General features: G+C 38.3%; 1 protein-coding gene across 3 annotated transcripts in view; it reads left to right on the plus strand.

Annotated features, from left to right (window-relative positions):
- The window catches only part of Adam10 (ADAM metallopeptidase domain 10), a 111,773-nt gene that overhangs the window by 48,577 nt on the left and 41,624 nt on the right, over positions 1-21,572 (plus strand). For all 3 annotated transcript variants that reach the window (XM_052713698.1, XM_052713705.1, XM_052713713.1), the window contains 2 exons: positions 2,190-2,348; positions 21,053-21,153. In XM_052713698.1, the coding sequence (XP_052569658.1) occupies positions 2,190-2,348; positions 21,053-21,153 (260 nt within the window). The remainder of the gene's footprint in view (positions 1-2,189; positions 2,349-21,052; positions 21,154-21,572) is intronic.

Here is a 21,572-nt window from a genome sequence, read left to right on the forward strand (position 1 = left end):
ATTATACTAGATAAATGAGGCTTTTTTTGGTTTTTTTTTTTGTTTTTGTTTTTGTTTTTTTCGAGACAGGGTTTCTCTGTGTAGCTTTGCACCTTTCCTGGATCTCGCTCTCTAGACCAGGCTGGCCTCGAACTCACAAAGATCCACCTGCCTCTGCCTCCCGAGTTCTGGGATTAAAGGTGTGTGCCACCACCACCCAGCGTAAATGAGGCATTTTTATATTTAACTTACCTATAAACTAACCCAAGTTACTGAATTTTATGTTGTTTTTTTTTTTCAGTTTTTTAATTGTAGCCAAAGGAAAGTATTTTCTGGCTGTTTTTAGTGTTCTCCTCTTTTCTTCATCGCTTGTCTTACTGGGCAAACTGCCCTTTTTGGTAGGTGATGGTCATAAAGAGTAAAAATATAAGTAAGTTTGTAGAGAAAGATGGGGTGGATTTGATGGCACACACCTGTGATTCTGGTACTCTGGAAGCATAGGCAAGATGAGCATGAGTCCAGGACCAGCCAGGTCTACATAGCAAGACATTCTCAAACAAAACACAAAACAAAACAAAATATAGATCTTATTTTCAGTTTGTGATTAATTGAAAATCAACTAATGTTAATCTGTAACTTAGAAATTGTGAAAGACTGGGTCTTGGGTATTTCACGTGGGTGGAGTATATACTTAGCATGCACTCAAAACTAAAGAAGAGCCTGTGAGTTGAGTCCAGTCTTGTCTTCCATTTCTCTCTCTCTCCATTCTCCACTGCCCTTCCGCTTCCTCTTCCTTCCCTCCCCTCCCTTCCTTTTTCTGCTCTTCCCTCTTCTCTACTTTCCTCTCCTCTCTCTTTCCTTTCAGCTGTCTTCCCTTCCTTCCTTTTCTCTCCCTCCTCTCCCTGTAAGCTTGGGATTGAGCCCAGGGAAATTTTTTTTTAGTGAGAGATGAATTTTTAAACAGTAAAATTTTGGGTTTTGTTGTTATTGAAGACAAAAGCCTTATGAATAGTGTTCAGGCTGATTTCAAGTTCTGTCCCAGTCTCATACCCAGCTTTGATCAACTTAACTTTAAATCTCCTCTTTAAAGGCACGAGCCTGCAGTCTCAGCTACTTGGGAGGTTGAAGTAGGGGGAGGCTGAGGCCAAGCTAAGCAGCATCACCAAGATGCTATCTCTAAACGAAACCAGAATGGCTGGTGGTGCTGTAGACATGGCTCAGAGGTAGAATGCTTGCCTAGCACGTGGGAGCTCCTGGACTCAGAACCCTCAGAGCAAACAAAGTGCAGCAAAGCAAAACTCTATGCTTAGAGTTTGTGACTATATTTAAATAGAACTAAAAATACTCCCCTTTTTGCTGTTATTTCTCTCATTAGAGAATAGTGAGATAGTATTACAAATCTGTCCAGTGCCTTTTTTTTTTCCCCCTTGAGACAAGGTTTCTCTGTGTAGCTTTGCGCCTTTCCTGGAACTTACTTACTCTGTAGCCCAGGCTGGCCTTGAACTCACAGAGATCTGCCTGCCTCTGCCTCCTGAATGCTGGGATTAAAGATGTGCGCCACCACTGCCCGGCTCCAATACCTTTTTTGTTTTTAATTTAAAGACAAAATGTGACTCATCTTCCAGGCTGGCTTAATTCTCAGTATGTAGTACATTGTCATCTTGAAATTGCAGGTTCCTCTTGCCTCAGGTTCCTGAGCACTGGTACTATAGTCATGAGACACTACATCTGGCTTCTTTGTCCAGACAAATGTAAGATCTATAGGAGGCAATGAGGCCAAAAAACTGTAGTGTCAAGTTGGAAAGGACCTTTTCACTTGTGGTAAATTAGGAAAAGTTTCAAAAGGTACTTTGAGTATCTTTATTCTGGAAATACATAGTTTATTAGAGGATCTGTTTGCTTTTTAAAAGTGTAAGTTAATGTAATGATTATTGAATTACCACTATCTGCATGTGCTAGATGCTAGGCACATGACTGTCAGTATGACAGATGTTTCATTTTCATTGTTGTGTAAGTAATTGTCTATCTGTTTTAATTAAATACTGATTGCTATTCATACCTCAAATTTTATGTGAAAATTAATTTCCCAGTACATTTGTACTCAGGATATTTATAAAACAAACAAACAAACAAACAAAGAATGGCTTTTTTTTTTTTTGAAGGAAAATGTGCAAGTTAAAATTTCAAGAATTTGTTGCTTTCATCAATAGGTGAAGAAGGAAGCTTTAGTCATGGGTCTGTCATTGATGGAAGATTTGAAGGTTTCATCCAGACTCGTGGTGGCACATTTTATATTGAGCCAGCAGAGAGATATATTAAAGACCGAATCCTGCCGTTTCACTCTGTTATTTATCATGAAGATGATATAAGTAAGTACTCACGTTTTATATCAGGTGGTCTTTGCAAAGGCTTAGGAATCCTTCTAACTATATGGAGACAAGTGTAGCCTGGGCTGTTTTCTTTCCTAAGCTTATTCAGCTTAAACAACCAGAGTTTAATAAGTAAAGTCTCCATTTAGTAAATAATGGGTCTGTATGGTATAGCAGTTGTCAGCACAGGCCAGTCATACTCTGTTGGTATAAAACAACTGATTCTTTTTGAACTGTGAGTCAACCAAATCCACTTGAACTGGAAATCTAAGTTTTGGTATCAACCATTCTGCTTAATTACAATGTCTTATGTCTGTGGCTTGCTGAAAGGACAACAATGTCGTATCTTTTTATATCAATTTCTGTATGAATATTTGTGTAATGTTATAGGATTTTTCTAATTTCTAAATCCACTGAGTACTTCTTTGTAGAGTCTTAAAACAGTGACTTGACCACAGCTTGGTAGGACTCCAGGCTTACTATGGATTTTTTGGGATAATTCTTTTTCTGTGTTTAAGGATAGAAAATTCATTTAGACTTTATGTTTTACTTCTGTCATTATCTATGTTTCTATGGTTATCCAGTCATGAGAATGTGACTAATGAAAATAACACAGAAACACATTCCTGTAGTTTCTATGCATCTTGAATACTTTTCTTTCTCTTTAATTGTAGCTAGGCTAGTTTCTCTAGTTTCGCCTGTTTTCCTGACTTGGCAGCTTCCTCCTGGTTTCATTTTCTTGTCTACAGATAGGAATTTCTTACCGGTATTTCATTCTCATGCTTAGTAATATACTAGCAAATGTGAACTATTTTGCTTTTTTGCCCCATTAGCTCTGACAGTTTCTGTACTTCCATGGACCCAACTGCTTGTTGATTCTGATGGTGAACTACTGTGGGAGAGTAGCCCAAGTTTACTTAGGGATGTGTTTATAACTGTTGTTGCTTGCTATCTCTTGCATTTATTAAGGCTGTCTGCTTGTGTTTTTAGTCATCCTTATTTGATGATATCTTTCCACTTCACCTCCTGGTATTTCAAGCCCTTATTATTTTTCTTTTGGCTGCCAAGCTACAGTCCTCCTCCTTAAGTAGGAATGTGGATTCCTTTGCTTTCCTTTCTGCTGACAGAATTTTCCTTCACTGGCCTTGTGCTTTTCCTTGAAATTTTCTGACTAGTTTGATCTTCTTGCAGTTTTATCTCCACTGTTACAATACAGGTCCTGTGGTTTTTGCTTCTTTAATATTCAAGTAACACGTATCTGTGAAGTAGACCTTGATAAATTCCTAATAAAATGTTGAAATCTGTTCCCTAGCAAGTGTCCTCAGACTCAAGCTAGGCTTTCTGGAGAAGGAGGTTGAGAAGAGTAATTGGAGAGGTTACTGTTTCTCCCTGTGTTGCTGTGACTTCTGCTGCATGTGCTTCACTCTTGCTGTTAGCGTCTTTGCTGTGGTTTTGTGCTGCTTATGACTCCTGGGATGTCTTCTCCCTCCTGTTTTTCCCTCCTGTAGATCTCTGGGTGTGCATATGTTCTATGTTTTTCTTTACATTCATATTTACCCCTTGTTAGGTCTCATCGTTTACGTCAGCATTTCTTAGTAGACACCAGTAGTGGTATTCAGATGCAAAGGTAGTTATGTTTAAGATGATTTTGCTTATAACTGCTCTGTTAAGTGGAAATGTGCTGTTGTCAAGAACATATAGGAAGCAAAAGTTTATAAAAAATGTTTTGTTAGAATAAAACAAATAGGTTGTGTTATAACATTTTCATACAGTATATTTTAAACTTTATTCATATTAAAAATAGGGCTGTTGGGACAAGAGAGATGGTTTAGTGGATAAAAGTGATTGCAGCACAAGTGTGAAGACTATCCCATTTCCCACATAAAAGCCAGACAGGTGTAACAACAGCATTTGGGAGGTAGAGATGGGATCCCCAGAACAAGCTGGCTAGGGAGACTATCCAGAATTGGCGAGCCCAAGGTTCACCAAGAGACTTTGACCCATAAATAAAGTGGAGAGCAATCAGGGAGACACCCAGTATTCAGTTTTGGCTTTGACATACACCTGCACACATGTGCAACCCCTCCCCCCAACATGTGTATCACACACAGTGTAAACCACCTCTAGCAAGCATGCCAAACAAAAGTAGGGGGTTGGACTTACTTGTCTTGCAAACTGTAGTTTACCTACTCCCGCTCTAGGGGGTGGACATTAAGTTTATTTTTAATTGACCGTTTAAACTCTGGGTGTTGGTGATCCTAAAAGAAGCAGCATTAGTAAGAAGGGTAGTTGTTGTTTAATGTTGCTTGGCACTGTATAAAATTCTTTGTGTGTGTGTTAATTACTTCATCTTGTGAGGTATAGGCAAACATATTATTCCTACTTTATAGGTGAGGAAAGGAAAACTTGGAATCTTATGTGACTTGTGGACACCATCTTCTGTGCCATGTGCCCATGGGAAGAAACTGTAAATCCTCATTACCTTTCACTACTAGGATTTCTGGGGCTTTTCTGAAATCTGCACGCCTTCCCAAAATTACACATTTTCATCTATTGCTGTGTTAGACCAAATTCTGTCCTTGGGTTTTTCTTTTCTTTTTAACTAATGAAAAGAAAGGGTATGTTCTTTAATTATTATTTATTATTATATTATTTCACATAATTAGCTTAGTGCCAATAATTTATTTTCACAACTGAAGTGTTATATGATTGTTTATATACTGTGGTTATGTATAAGTGAAATTATATAAAGTTTCTGATCAGAATTTAGCTATACTTTCTAAATACTGTTTTTTGGACCTCTTGGCATAAATGTGTAAATCCATGTGGAAAATAATGTTGTTGTCTGGAGAACATTAGGTGATGCTTTTTCAGCAGAAACACTGAGCAGCCTCTCCAGGTGCTTAGATACACACCTGGATGTGATGCTGCTCACTACATACAGGTGCCAGCATAGAGGTCATATGTGCTCAGTTCTGTATTGTAGCAGTAAGAAACACTCTCTCCTAGGATTACAGTTGTGACAAGGTACAAATGCCACTTAGTTCTCTGCCTGCTAGCACAGTTTATTTTGAAGAAACAACAAAACCACTGTCTAGTAAACTCTAATAGTAATTTTGATATGTGTAGATCTTAGGAATGCCTATTTCCCCTTGAAGCCTTCCATATACTCTGAGGAAAAGGTTTAAGTCACTTTTTCCTGCTATACTTTCATAAAAATACTTAAACTCTGAATTAAAAAAAAAAAAACCCTCTTAATTAAACATAGAAAGCTATGAGAATATGTTTGGTTTATTCTTTTCATTTAGATTTATTGTTTATTATTTATTTTCCTGTGTATGGAAAATTGCCTGTGTCTCCTAGGAATGTAGGTGTCCCTGCTCTTAGCATGTGTTAGCTATAGCTGTATGTGTCTCTCCTTTTTCTTGTCTTTCAGTCAGAAGGCACATAATTTGATGAACTTAAAAATTAAGGTTACTTAAAACTGTTTTACCATTTCAAGATGGAGACTTCATTTTTGTAGAAACCTTACTTGTGGAGGCTTCAGTGTGTTCCTTTTAATACCTTTAAACTATCAATTAGAAGCTGGATGTAGTGACACATCATGCCTGTCATCTCCGCAGATGCTAGATGGAGGCAGGAGAATCAGAATTCAAAGTCATCTTCTGCTATGTAGCAAGTTCAAGACCAGCCCAGGCTACATGAAAACATGTCTCAAACAACAAGCAAACAATCTGGAAAGCAAGTAAACAAAAATTAGTTAATACATATTTTTTTTTGAAATTGTTGGCATAACTGAGTTTCGTTGGTTACTAAAGCTTTCCAGCTCTTTTGTGTCACCGTGAGATGGTGGTATCACTGGAGAAAGAATTGAATTGGGGATTAGTAGCATTGTTGATATTTTATGATGTCAGATTATAATGTCACTTTTATAACATGAAATTTTGAAGATTGCCGTTAAAGTATTCTAGCCACACTTAGGGCCAGTGTGGAGTTTGGAAATCTATTTACATATATTAAGTTGTGGCAAGCTAAGATAGACAAGTGATGGGAAATAATGTTGTCTGAACTTTGTGTGCAAGGGTGCTAGTTACCTCTCTACTATACAATTTAATATATAGCTTTTCTTTTGTATTGGTTTTAAATATTGAATGTAGGCACAATAAAAATATTTGGAGCAAATATAAAAATTTAGAGATATTTTTAACTTTCAAAATATTTTATGCTTTCAGATAAATATATGTAATCATAGGCAAGTGTGATGGTTAGTGTTAGTTGTCAACTCGGGTTAGATAGATGGAGGTGCTTTCTTGTTGTGTGTATCCCCTCCCCCAATCCACCTCTGGGAAATATAAATTTCTCAAACCGTTTTACAGGTGGAAAAATCGAGAAAGCCAGGAAAAATGGCAGTTATTTTAAAAAGATAGCTAATTAGAAATCTAATTTACTTAAAAATTAGATCAAGAGAAGACAGGTGTATGAGGAACATATGTAATACCAACACATAGGTGATTTGAGTTATAAAGATTCCAAGTTTGAATCCAGCCTGTGTTTTATTGGGAGTTCTGGCCAGCCTGGGCAACAGAACCACACCCTGTCTCAAAAAAAAAACAATAAACAATAAAAACAACAAACAAAACTACAACACACAAACAAAAATTAGATTAAAAAAGACTTATTCAGTCAGAAACTATACAAGTAGAACTCGTTGAGAAAATTTTAGATCAAGACCTTTTCTGATTTGTTACCATCTATGTCTGTATATAGACATAGATTTTTATCTTTAATTATAAAATAAGGTATAGCTGCAGTGAACTATAATGCATCATTTCAGAAGCATAAGATGATTTAAAACCCTCAAAGATCTGTTATAAAACAACTCTAGGAAGTGACATTGAAATTTTTTTTCACAATAGTGTTTTACAGTATTTATTTTGCAAAAAGATTAAATTAGTGGGCATGGTGGCTCACATTCAGGAGCTGAGGCAGGAGGATTGTGAATTTAAGGCCAGACTGGACTACATAATGAGTTCCAGGTCAGTCACAGCTGTTGCATAAAAGAAATCCTGTTTCAAAAAACCAATGAGACTCTGCCTTGAATAAATAAACAACATCAACAAAAAGAACAGAAATTAATTTATTGTACAATCTAGATATTATAGTTGGGTGTAATTTCAAGTGTAGTTTTCAGTACAGTGTGGTGAAATGTTTGCGTATTTGATTTGTTAGAAGACTGAATTGAAAAGAACATAAATTTTTACAACAGTGTTCATTTTAAAAATCAGTATTTTCTTTTGGAATATTGGCAAATAAGTTAATGCAACTCTGGAAGGTATTGACACACATTGGTTAAACCATTCTGGCCTTTTTTTTTTTTTTTTTTTAAAGAACAGGTACCTTATATGTTCTAGGCAAGTTCTGCTAGATAACAGTTCCAGCCCAGCCTTAATTTTGAATGTGTCTTTTTTAATAGTCTGTAAAACAGTTAGAAATTTAAAAAACACTTTTTGGAGAAGCAAGTTAGAGATGGTAGATAATTCCTAGTTATTGTTGATGGGATGAAGGCCAACAGGAGGCTACTGAAATAGTGTTTTTGTAAAAATACATGTCTGCATGATAGATGTCTTTGAGAAAGAGCTATAGAAACCAGCTGCTGGCTGGAAAATTAAATTCAACTGTCTTGGTTTATGAATGTACAGGAAATATTGTCTTAAAAAATGCACCTTGAAGGCGAATTCTCACTTAGTAAAAGAATGTACATCAGGTTGATGGTGCAAACCTTTAACCCCAGCACTCGGGAGGCAGAGGCAGGCAGATCTCTGTGAGTTTGAGGCCAGCCTGGTTTACAAAGTGAGTTCCAGGACAACCAGGGCTGTTACAGAAAAGAAATCCTGTACCAAAAAAAAAACAAAAAAGGAAAAAAAAAATCAAAAAACTGATATAACTTAAACAACGAGGGTGGAACAAACCCAGGAATCTTTAGTTGGCTATAGAAATCCTGGGGATTTGAGCCTTAGGACAAGAGGTCTCCCCTAGACTGCCAGAGAAAAGAGTTTGATTACAGAAACTGTTACTTGATTGCAACAATATTTCTTTTTACTTGGTACAGCTTGGGAACTTGAGAGAAAAACCAAACCAAACAAACAATAAAACCCATTCACCAAACATTGGCTTTGTCTTGGAGGCATCCACTTACTACTGTGGACAGGTGTGCCATTCCAAGTAGTATAGATGGACATAATCAATGGGTTGGAGTATTCCTCATGCATTTCAGTTGTAAGTTTTGCAATTCATAGGTTCTATGTTAGTTTTGTGTTGCTACTTCAAATTAAAAAAATAAACTTTTAGAGGAAGGATTTAGTTGTCTTATGTTCTGGGGTTTTAGTCAATGGTTTGCTTGCCCTGTTTCTTTGGGCCTCTGGTGGCAACAATGAATGTATCACGATGGGGAGTCTGGTGAATACTTTTCACCTATGTCCTCCGGGAATCCAGAGAAAGAGACGGGAAAGGGCCTAGATCCCTTATTTTCTTCAGTGTTTGCTTCTAGTGACCCAATTCCTGCTAGTTTGTTCCACTGCCTTTGAGCACAATAGGTAGTCAGGCCTTCAGCTAATACTACTTCATTAACAGGTATAATGATTACTTTTTAATTGATATTATTTAAATGGCTGATTGTCTCTTTAGGTCCTGGTATATAGTAGTGAATACTGCAAAGTTCCATCCTTTTGGACTGCAGTCTAGAGATTCTGTTTATAATTGGTCACAATACAACAACATTTGTCCTGTTGCTCTGACTCCCATGATCCCCTGCCTGCCAGAACTAACCCTTTGTTCCCAAAACCAGGCTAAAGAAGGACATGCTTGAGTTAGCTTTCTCACCTGTTTCCTGGAAGATGAATGTGATGTGTGTGCTGCTCTTTCCACCTTCCCCATACCTCCTAAACCAGGTCCGGGGTTGGGAATAGATCATAGGAGAAAAGGGGCCCTATCCACTGGAACTGAAAAGGAGAAGCCTTTGGAGTCCTTCCCTACCTTCACATTCTTCATCCTTTCTTCTCTTGGTCCTTGTTATTTGGGCAACTTTGGAATAAATGGAAGTTTTCTTAGTTAAGGAACATGCCCCGTGATAGGATAACAGTTTTCATATATTATCTGTCTGTGGAGTTACTGTATTTTAAATTCAGTTCATATTAAGGGTTGCATTATTTGATTGGATTTGTTGATCAATAGCTCTTTACCAGATTTTAGAACTGCTTTTGTCTATTAGAGAGTCATGGTGAAGACCCTAGACCATAACTGCATAGAGGTGCTGCTGCCCTAATGGTGGTGAAACTGCCAGAGTGTTTGGTGGCTGGTGGTACTGGGCAGATAATTCAAACTGTAAATAGCCTGCCTTAGTAGAGTGGATAATTGAGAGTCAACTACTTACTTCCTGTCTGAGGTGGTGCCACAGTGTATGTGTGTATGTGGTATTTATATTTGTGTTTCCTATAGAAAAACAAAAGCAGGAGGTTTGTATGCAGAGGAACTGGAGGAAAGGCAGGAGCTCTAAAGCCGATCTTTGTTTTAAACTGGCTAATGTTCTCCACTCATTGCTCATTCTTTTGAAAGAATCACTGTTTGGCCTTTTCAGGGAACCGCAGTGCATCCTATGATTTTGCATCTCAATGAGGGCTTATTCATTAGTTGAACAAAGGCTTTTTCTAGAAATGAGGATTATATTGTCAGTAATTTTAGAGAGAAAATGTCATTGTCCGTTTTTGTAGTTAATGTGGTGGCCAGGGAAAATGGTCTCTTAGAAATTTTAGAAGTATACAGAAAAACTTTTCTACTTGGCCTCCCTCTGCCCTTTTTCTGTCATGAGAATTTTATGCTGACAGAATTTGAAACATATAATAGTGTTTTGTTGCTTTGGAATTTTACTTTTATCCTAAGAAGTTTTCAGAATAATTTATGTCTTTATCTTATGTAAAATATAATTTACAAAGAAATAAAACACTAAATGTTTAAACACTAATCTTTGTTTAAAATTACAGTTTATTAAATAATTCCCTTATTGTTTTTCATTTTTTATATACATTGTTAACATTAGAAAGTTTTAGTCTTTTGACAAAAGTCTTTAAACATTAGAACAGTTATAATTTTTTTCCCACTGATTATTGAGGTCACTTTGCAGAGTTTGAGACGTTTGCAGGATCAGTTTTTTGGCCTGTACAAAATAAGGTCTGCCTGTTGCTAGCTATATGTGAGTGAAACTGAAAATGGACTTTGGAATAGGGCGGAGGTTCCAAGCTGTGTTGGGAAGTTAAGGCTGCTGCTATAAGTCATAGCTTTTGAATGAGAATAGTCCTGGTTACCAGGGGTATGGGGAAGGAGTTGAATTTAAAAGGGATTTGGTGTGGGAGTCAAGGGAATGAGATGGGGGACAAAGGAATTAAAGGTGAATGCAGTGAGTAATTATGACCCTTGATGGCATATAAAGTGAATAAGTAGGAGGAAAATGTCCTATGAGAGTACACAGGACAGAAGGCATTGGTGAATTAAAAGTTTTTTTTTTTTTTTTTTTTTAATGGCTGTTGGGTCTAGAGGGATTGTCTAGACAGGTAGTGATGGAAAGAAGATAGGATGCTGAAAGTTGAGGTTGTAAAGGGGTTATTAGTAATGAGAAGTTCAAAAGTAGAAATGTGGACTGGAGACAAGATCTAAATATACAGGAGTGGTCATCAACATCAGTGTTGTAGTTTCCAAGAATTATGATGGGTGATGTAAGTGAGAGTGAATTAAGATCTAAAAATAAGAAATCAAGGGAAGTGACTTTGAGGGGCTTCAGATTCCTGTGGTACATGGAATAGTCAGTCTATGGTATAGTCTAATGTTTTTTTTAAAAAAAAAAAGCCAGGCGGTGGTGGCGTACGCCTTTAATCCTAGCACTCGGGAGGCAGAGGCAGATGGATCTCTGTGAGTTCGAGGCCAGCCTGGTCTCCAAAGCGAGTTCCAGGAAAGGCGCAAAGCTACACAGAGAAACCCTGTCCCGAAAAACCAAAAAAAAAAAAAAAAAAAAAACCCAAAACAAAACAAAAAACTAATGCAAAGCAGAACGTGGTAGATAGCCCTGTGTGCTTATTGAAGTGTGTGTGTGTGGGGGGGAGGGCAGATAATTATCTTTCTACCAATAGGTTGCCCTTAACTGCATGATGAAGGTGAAGATGCTCTTGACCTTTGCCAGATGATGGACTTTAGAGGAGCTGATTTTATAAAAACATAGATACTCTTTTGATTATAGATAGTTGTAATCTTTCCACAGTGAAGTAGGGGCAAGGCAGTTTTATGCTAATTCTAGGCTGCCGTTTTACAGCAGGAGTGACAGCCTGTTGGTTCTGTTAAGTTTTTACTGACTTCCCCGCAATTCCTGCTGATGGTATCTCATATAGGCAGTATGATATACTCTGAACACTGGCACATACTTGACTACTATATGAAGATTAGAAATGCACTGTAGTATCAAGCATGTGTAATTGTACACAGTGTTACAAATAGATAATGTTTATGTATATAAATGTATTAACTCATATCTTTTATTAATAAAGAAGAAAGTAAAATGCCCAGTAGATATTATTTGTTAGATTATTTTAAGATTAATGATAAAATACCTAGTTTGCATCTATAACACTGTATTGTTAAAAACCAATGCTGGTCATAATCTCAGATGACACAGTCCCAGACACTGAAATATCCTCAAAGATCAAAATCCTTGAAGTCTAAAATAGCAAAATTTATATAAATGAGGCATAGTAATGTATAACAGGTAGTCCCTAAGGAGGCAGAGATAGGGGAGTCCAGTTCAAATGTTTGTGGCTAGCCTGTGCCAGCACTGCCGCTCCGCTCCAAAGCCTAAACAATTAAAATCCCAAATGTTGATGTTCCAAAAGATAACTCTCCAAAACAAAGATTCTCTTCTGTGTGCCTGTGTGTGTGTGTGTGTGTGTGTGTGTGTGTGTGTGTGTGTGTGTGTGTTGTACAGAGAGCTATGTGTGAGGAGTAGAAAGGCACATTTTAGGGAAGTGATATCTTGCCATATGGCAGTCCCCAAAATTTCATTTTAAAATTGTTTCCCAGGTATGATGGCTCATGCTTGTAATCCTGGCACTCAGCAGGGTGAGGCAAGGAGAAGGATCATGAATTTGAGACCAGCCTGGACTACATAGTGAGTTTTGAATTAGCCTTAACTACATAGGGAGACCCTGCTTAAAACAACAGAACAAAACGAGGCTGTTTTTTGGTCTGCATTTGCATTCATTTTAGCTGATGAAATCACCAGAATTTTAAATGAATTAATGTCAGTGTTGTTACTGGGCTGGTTTGAAAATAATTATGTGCAGTGTAGGATAAGAAGACATTTGTTCTACAGTGTTGAATTTTGAATCACCAGTATATCATATGCCAGTTTTTGTGATCTCTATATGAGTGGGTGCAGAATGGATTTCCTGGTACCAAAAAAGAGTGCTGGGGAGATGACTCAGTAAAGTGCTTGCTATGCAAACGTGATGACATTTGAGTGGATTCCCAGCATGCATGTTGTGGTAGTTGGAATGTAATTGGCCCCCATAAGCTCACAGGGAGTGGTACTATTAGGAGATGTGGCCTTGTTGAAGTAGGTGTGGCCTTATTTGAGGAAGTGTGTCACTATGGGGGCAGGCTTTGAGGTCTCCTATGCTCAAGCTATGCCTAGTTCAGACCACTTCCTGTTGCCTGTGGGTCAAGATGTAAGAACTCTCAGCTCCTTCTCAAGCTGTCTGCCTACATGCTGCCTTGCTTCCTACCATGGCAGTAATGGACTAAACCTCTAAAACTGTAAATGAGACACCCCTGTTAAATGTTTTCCTTTATAAGAGTTGCTGTGGTCATGGTGTCTCTTCACAGCAATAATAACCCTAAGACACATCTAATAAACTAGATCAGACAATTTATATTTGTAATCCCAGCACTGGGGTGGTAAAACAGAAGGATCTCTGGAGTTTGCTGGATAGATAGTCAAACTGAATCAGTGAGTTCCAGGTTCATCAAGAAACCCTGTCTCCAAAAACAAAACAAACAAAAAAACCAAGGTGTGTGTAGTGGTGGGGTCAAGAGAGATGACTCAGTGGTTAAGAACCCTGGCTGCTTTTCCAGAGAACCCAGGCTCTATTCCAGTACCTACACAATAGCTCACAACTGCCTGTAACTCCAGCTTCAGGAAAGCCAGTACTGTCTTCCAGCTTTAGCAGGCAGTAGGCATGCAAGTAGTGCACAGATATAATATGCAGGCAAAACATCTATACAGGAAGGAAGGAAGGAAGGAAGGAAGGAAGGAAGGAAGGAAGGAAGGAAGGAAGGAAAGGGTGGAGAATAATTGAAGAAGACCCCCAATGTAGACCTCTTGTCTCCACATGCAAGCACACAATATATATCACATATACACATACCACTACTACCATGAAATAATACAGAATCATGGGACAACAGTAGGTGCAGAAATCTAGTAGGGAATGCTCCTGTCTACATATATAGACTTTAGAGGAATTTTAAAGGAGTAGTACCACATGACTTAAAAGACAAACAGGCAACTATTCATCCCTATGTAATACTTGAACATAAAGATAATGCTGTGAAAGTCAGCTAGCTCTCATATGCTCCCTCTGTACAGTTGCTAGTCTTTTTCTGCAGTGCACTTTTTCATGTGTTGAACTTCGAGTATTTTTCATTTTTGTTTATTCCACTGTTTAAAATTTAACATTATTTTCTGTAATTTGCTATACTATTTATTACAACTTTGTAATATTTATAATACCGAAAGTAGAGTTTTAGAGTAAGTCTAGTTTTGTTTTATGGAGTTTGCAAGTTTGACTCCATGAAAATACATTATAAGGGCATGGTGGTGAGTGTCTTTAATCCCAGCACTTGAGAGGCAGAGGTAGACAGATCTCTTGTGAGTTCTAGGCTAACCTTTTCTATCTAGCAAGTTCTAGGCCAGCCAGAGTTACTTGTTGAGATCTTGTCTCAAAACTAACAAAACTCCATAGCATTGACTTACTGTATGTAAACATTGTGTGTGTATGTGTGTGTGTGTGTGTGTGTGTGTGTGTGTGTGTGTGTGTGTGTGTGTGTGTATATATATATAAACATCATCAAACTATCCTCATTTAGGGAAGAATTTCTGCATTTGTGAATGATAAATTTCTTTTGAGAGCTTGACTGTTTGAGTAACTGCATACATAATGCCGTCCTATTGTGGTTTTTGATTGATCTAATTAAAAGACTCAGGCTGTTTGTAACTGTATATTGGATGTTTTGGATTCTGAAGCTGTGTACATCCAGTTGCCAAGCATAGATATGAGTTTTTATATATTCTACCTTTTGACATACTTCTCTGTAAATGTAATTCATCTGCTTACCATTCTTGGATTAGTGTTATTAGTAAGACAGATTGTTAGTATTTGCAGATGTATGTATTTTATTGCCTTGTTTTATTGTGCAAAATGGCTTGTTTAATGTTCTTTCATGTTTTTATATGTTTTTTTTTATTTATTTTTTTTTTATTAATTTATTTTGCAATACAATTCAGTTCTACATATCAGCCACGGATTCCCTTGTTCTCCCCCCTCCGGTCCCCCTCACCTTCCCCCCAGCTCACCCCCCATTCCCACCTCCTCCAGGGCAAAGCCTCCCCGGCGGACTGAGATCAACCTGGTAGACTCAGTCCAGGTAGGTCCAGTCCCCTCCTCCCAGGCCAAGCCAATCGATCCTGCATAGGCCCCCAGGTTTCAAACAACCAACTCATGCAGTGAGCACAGGACCCGGTCCCACTGCCTGGATGCCTCCCAAACAGATCAAGCCAATCAACTGTCTCACCCATTCAGAGGGCCTGATCCAGTTGGTAACCCCTCAGCCATTGGTTCATAGTTCATGTGTTTCCATTTGTTTGGCTATTTGTCCCTGTGCTTTATCCAACCTTGGTCTCAACAATTCTTGCTCATATAAACCCTCCTCATTCTCGCTAATTGTACTCCCAGAGATCCACCCGGGGCCTAGTCATGGATCTCTGCATCCAGATCCCTCAGTTGTTGAATGGGGTTTCTAGCACGACAATTAGGGTGTTTGGCCATCCCATCACCAGAGTAGGTCAGTTCGGGCTGTATCTCGACCATTGCCAGCAGTCTGTTGTGGGGGTGTCTTTGTGGATTTCTGTGGGCCTCTCTAGCACTTTGCTTCTTCCTATTCTCATGTGGTCTTCATTTACCATTGTCTCCTATTCCTTGTTCTCCCTCTCTGTTGTTGATCCAGCTGGGATCTCCCGCTCCCCCAAGCTCTCTTTCCCTCGACCCTCGCCCTTCATTACCCCCACTCATGTCCAGGCTGTTCATGTAGATCTCTTCCATTTCTCCGTCATTGGGTGATCCCCGTGTCTTTCTTGGGGTCCTGTTTTCCAGGTAGCCTCCCTGGTGATGTGAGTAGCACTCCAGTCATCCTTGTTCCACATCTAGTATCCTCCTATGAGTGAGTACATACCATGTTTGTCTTTCTGAGTCTGGGTTACCTCACTCAGGATGATTTTTTCTAGCTCCATCCATTTGTCTGCAAACCTCATGATGTCATTGTTTTTCTCTGCTGAGTAGTATTCCATTGTGTATATGTACCACATTTTGTTTATCCATTCTTCAGTTGAAGGGCATCTAGGTTGTTTCCATGTTCTGGCTATTACAAACAATGCTGATATGAACATAGCTGAACAAGTGCTCTTGTGGTGTGATTGAGCATTCTTATTTTAAAAGTGTAAATAAAGCCGGGCAGTTGGTGGCACACTCCTTTAATCCCAGCACTGGGAGGCAGAGGAGGCAGGCGGATCTTTGTGAGTTCGAGGCCAGCCTGGTCTACAGAGCGAGTTCCAGGAAAAGCACAAAGCTACACAGAGAAACCCTGTCTTGAAAAAAAAAAAAACAAAAAACAAAAACATAAATAAATGCCTTAAGGAATTTTTAAGTTTTTTTAGTAGTGTTTGTGTGCATATGTTATTCATTTATTTATATTTATGTATTTATTTTTGAGACAGAGTCCAGAGTCTCTTATGGGTATGGAGCTTACCAAGGAGGCCAGGCTGGCTGGTTAGCATGTAGAGAACATTTCTTTTTTTATTTTTTGATTTTTCGAGACAAGGTTTCTCTGTGTAGTTTTGGTGCCTGTCCTGGATCTCGCTCTGTAGACCAGGCTGGCCTCAAACTCAGAGATCCGTCTGACTCTGCCTCCCTAGTGCTGAGATTAAAAGTGTGCGTTGTGGTGATAGTGTGCACACTAATAAATTTATCTGGGGTCAGAGAACAGAACAGCCCTAGACAGACATAGAGGCCAGAAAATGGTGGCACTCACACCTTTAATCCTAGCATTCCAGAGGCAGAGATCCATCTGGATCTCTGTGAGTTTAAAGCCACACTGGAAACAGCCAGGCATGGTGACTCACGCCTTTAGTCCAAACGAAGTGAGCCTTTAATCCTAGGAAGTGAGGGCAGAAAGCAGAAAGGTATATAAGGCGTGAAAACCAGGAACTAGCTGGTTAAGCTTCAGGCTTTTGAGAAGCAGTTCAGCTTGGATTCATTCTGGATGAGGACTGAGAGGCTTCCAGTCTGAGGAAACAGGATCAGCTGAGGAATTGGCAAGGTGAGGTGGCTGTGGCTTGTTCTGCTTCTCTGATCTTCCAGCATTCACCCCAATACCTGGCTTCAGGTTTGATTTTATTGATAAGACCTTTTAAGATTCGTGCTATAGTGCGCCTACTGCCGCCCGGCTCAGAAACATTTCTTATTCAAACCATAGCATCATTCTGATGTTACCAGGTTGGAGTCTATTGGCCTTCAGAAAAAAAGGCCAGGGACTATCATGGCTAGTTACTTCAGCTAGAACTTGGTTGTGTGTGATACTTTGCTTGAAGGGAAGCTATGCAGTTCAGTCTACAGACATTGAGGAATAGTTTGGTCAATGACTTTCAAATTGCTTTTTTTTTTAAAAAAAAAATAATGTTTTAATTTATTATTAATTTTTAGTACTTTATAAAGCAGTTATAATTGCTTTTTAAAAATATTTAATTTTAATAATAGTTTTTAAAAGTCTAAGTGATTGATATGATAATATAAACAGGTCTTTGAGAAGTATGTATTTTATTGGACAGATCATTCTTACCCAACTGTAGCATACACTTTTTTAATAGTAGGTGCTGTTGAGGTATAAAGGAAGGGACTAGGTATGGGAGATATTTAAGGAATATTATTGTGAAACTTCCTGCAAGTCATTTAATCACAGGGGTTCTCCTTTGAAAATCTTAATTTCAGTAGTCACTTACTTGGGAGTAATGCTGTCTGTGTGCTCTTGTATCTATCCTCTCGGCGTCTGTCTGAGCATGAGAGAGAAAAGTTGAATGTGGCTTAGGATGGAAGGTGGGGTTGTAACAGTTTTAGACACTTCATAATAAATTGAAACTATAAGCACAGCTCTTTGGAGGAGAGTGTCTAATTTAGTTCTGTAAGAATGGCATCAAATGTTGAATATTTTTCTTCATTAAAATTATATTAGCCTAAGGTAAATGTTAAAATGAGAACTTATTAACTTAAGTATTGACACTGTTCTTAGAAATTTATATAGAGGCACCATGCACTGATTCACAAAGGAAAAATAACATGACCTACTAATTGAGTAATGTTTGCTCGTCATACTGGAACAGGAATTTAAAAATTTAAATACCACAGTTTATGTGGTAAACCATTTCGTATGTCAGTATTCTTAGAGCTTTTGTTTTTCAATTGCTTCTGTGGTTACTGGCTGTCGTAGTTACTTTTCTGTCACTGTGAAGACACCATGACCAAGGCAACTTATGGAAGAAAGAGGTTATTGGGGGCTTACAGTTTGAGAGTGAGTCCATGAGCGTGATGGCAGCGAGCATGGCAGCAGCAGGCAGCGTGTCTGGAGCAGTGGGTGAGCGAGTGCATGTTGAGAGAGCTCATGGGGGATGAGCCTCTCACACCTCCTCCAACAAGGCCATACCTCCTAATCCTTTCCATTCAAGCTTCAAACAACCACACCAGCTAAGCCAGCAGCAGAATCATCATCATCTACACTGTTGTCTTCTGAAAAATAGAATAATCTTTTTTGTTTTACTTAAAATGTTTTGATATTATAATTACAACATTCCTCACTTTCCTTTCCTCCCTCCAAACCATCCCATATACCCCATTACCCCTCTTTGCTCTTTGAAATTCATGACCTCGCTTTTTATTGTTATCTCATGCATATATATGTGTATATAAATATACATTGCTAAATATAACCTGCTCAATCTGTATAATGTTACTTTTATATATGTTTTCCGGACTGATCATTTTGTATTAGATAACCAGCTGGTGTGTTATTATTCCCTGAGGAAGACTGTTTCTCCTGGTCTCAGCATTCCTTAGTTGCCTATAGTTTTTTTGCCTAGGGTTAAGACCTTGTGGGCTTTTCTCTATCCACCTTGGCATATGTATTGATGTCATCCATGTTCAGCTCATGTTTGGGCAGTTATGTTGGTGAAACTTTATGAGTGTAGCTTCTGACATTACTAGGAGACACAGTCTCACAGCAAACTCCCTGATCATCTGACTCTTATCCTTCTGCCTCCTCGTCCACAATGTTCCCTGAACTTTAGATGTGGGAGTGTTTTGTAGATATATCCACTGGGACTGGGCTCTAACTCTGCATTTTGATTGGTTGTGAATTTCTGTAGTGGTCTCTGTCTGTTGCAAAGAGAGATTTCCTTAATGTGGGGTACAGACTATACTTATTATGTGTTTAAGGACAAATTATTGTTAGGAATTATGCTTTAATAAGGTAGTAGTTGTAGATTCTCCTTTAATATCCATGAATTCACTAGTACTGAGTGCCTAGCTAGGTTACTAGTACAGGCTTCCTTCTTGTTGAGCAGGCCTTAAATCCAATTAGAGAGCTGTTGGTTACCTCTAATGTATATGTGTTCCCGCTACACGCTTAGGGTTATTTTGTCATGCTGGTCGTTGATGTGGTTTATAAGCATCATAGCTAGGCAGGGCTATTGTTTGCCTCCTTCATTTGTAAGCTTCATGGTGCCTTCTGGTACCATAAAAGTAGTAATTGAGAAGGAGGCATTCAGTTCAGTTCCAGTTCAGGGGTCTCTGGACCTTGTTTCTGAAGTGCATGGTATCTTTCAGTAATAGAGACTCTGGGAACAGCCAAGGGCAATAGCAATAGGCTATATGTTTTAGGAGACTTTTGGACAGTCCCGACCAAAAATTCAAAAGAGGGCTTCTCCTGTTTGGTATTGGGGTTTTTGTTCTGTGGTCTTTGAGAAAAGTTCACTAAAACTATTTAAGTGTATTTATACACAGAATTACATGTCTTATAGGTTTTTTGTTAAGGTGCATAGTGAATAGTATGATTCCTTCTGGCATTTTCAGACATCCTTGTTATTTTTCCTTCCTTCTTCCTGTATTTACCTTCCTCCCCAGCTCCCAAAAGAGCCTACCTTTTCCCATTTCCCCATTAGATCTTTTGTATCCTGCCCTTCCCCTTTCCCCTTTTCCCACCTTCTTAAGGAGCTCCCCTTTTCCCACTTCCTTGATCAATCACCGTACCCTACTGTTACCTTCCCTTCAATCTTGTCAATGCTTGCATTTTACTTTCCTGGTTTCTGCAGTTACTGCAGAGGCACTTTTCAGTGCATACTGTCCTACCTGTATCCTGGCATTTTATTTTGTCACTTCTCTTAGTTGTGGTTATTGGATTGGATTGTAAAATGTATTTGTGAACTAAGGAGAATCTTAATAAGAAAGAAGTTTGTAGATTGTTGAGAGAGTAGAATAAACATTTAAGTGACTCACTTAAATTACATAGTTTATTTGAAAACAAAACCAGCTTAGCTAAGGATAAATTAATACATGAAGGGGAGAACAAATGATAAAATAGTTATTAGTTTGTATAGCATACATTTGAATTATAATGGGATAAATTTAAAATAAATCTACTTTTTTATGCCATGGAATATTTTTGGAGGATACTTTATCTGAGACCAGTTAGTATTCATAGAAGGACCTCCAGCCAAGATAATCTTATATTGACCTTACTGTGCTCAGATTGAGGGAATTTGTACATTTGTAGTGCAGGAAATTTAATGTACTGAGGTAATGAGGTAAATTGCAGTTTTAAGATGCTCTGATTATCTAAAGTGGGAAAGTTAAGAACAAAATAATTATTTTGTTTTTGAATTCAGAAATTGTCCACAGATAAAAAGCTAGAATCAGGATTCAAGTCCCTAGCATCGGTGCCTTTCTCATGAGTGTTCACATTTATGGCCTTCACTAATTATGATATTTAATTTTTAAAATTTATTTCTATTTGGTGTGTGTGTTGCCTGCATATGTGTCTATGCACCACATCTATGCCTGGTATCCAGAGGCCAGAAGAAGGCATTGGATCTCCTGGAACTGGAAGTACAGACAGTTGTGAGCTACCATGTGGGTACTGGGAATTGAACCAAGGTCTTCTGGAAGAGCAGTAAGTGCTCTTAACCACTGCACCATCTCTCCAGTCCCAAATTAGGATAGTTAACTTTTCATTGATAAGATGCTGGCTCTATCTAAACATGTAGCAATGATGTTTCTTCTCTGCTTTAGACTATCCCCATAAATACGGCCCACAGGGGGGCTGTGCAGATCACTCCGTCTTTGAAAGGATGAGGAAGTACCAAATGACTGGAGTAGAGGAAGGAGCACAGGTAAGGATTTCAGCACTTGTTAAACTTAAGACATGGAAATGTACTTGGGAAAGTGTTTCTTCTTTTCACATATGTGTTCTAGGCATTATGAAACATTTATACCACTGTTGTGAAATATTTATACTTGTTTAATGCTCAAAGAGGCCATGCACATAACTTAGCAGTAGTAAAGAGGTAGTGCTGGTCACCTGTTTTAAAACTGAGAGTCCTGACTCTTTAGAAAAACCAAGATGATTGATTACTCACTGCAAATAAAAGCTCAGTGCTGTTGACATTTTAATTACACATTGATCTTTTTTTTTCATTTGATTTTTTTAGTCATAAATAGTCTATGCTATGTTACCATGCCCCTAAATTTTTATACCATTTGAATGTCTAAACAAATGCTAGATAAACACTCCAGGAGAACAACAGACTTT

This window comes from Peromyscus californicus, unplaced genomic scaffold, assembly GCF_007827085.1.
Source record: "Peromyscus californicus insignis strain IS unplaced genomic scaffold, ASM782708v3 Scaffold_11__1_contigs__length_118956290, whole genome shotgun sequence".
NCBI classification, from domain to species: domain Eukaryota; kingdom Metazoa; phylum Chordata; class Mammalia; order Rodentia; family Cricetidae; genus Peromyscus; species Peromyscus californicus.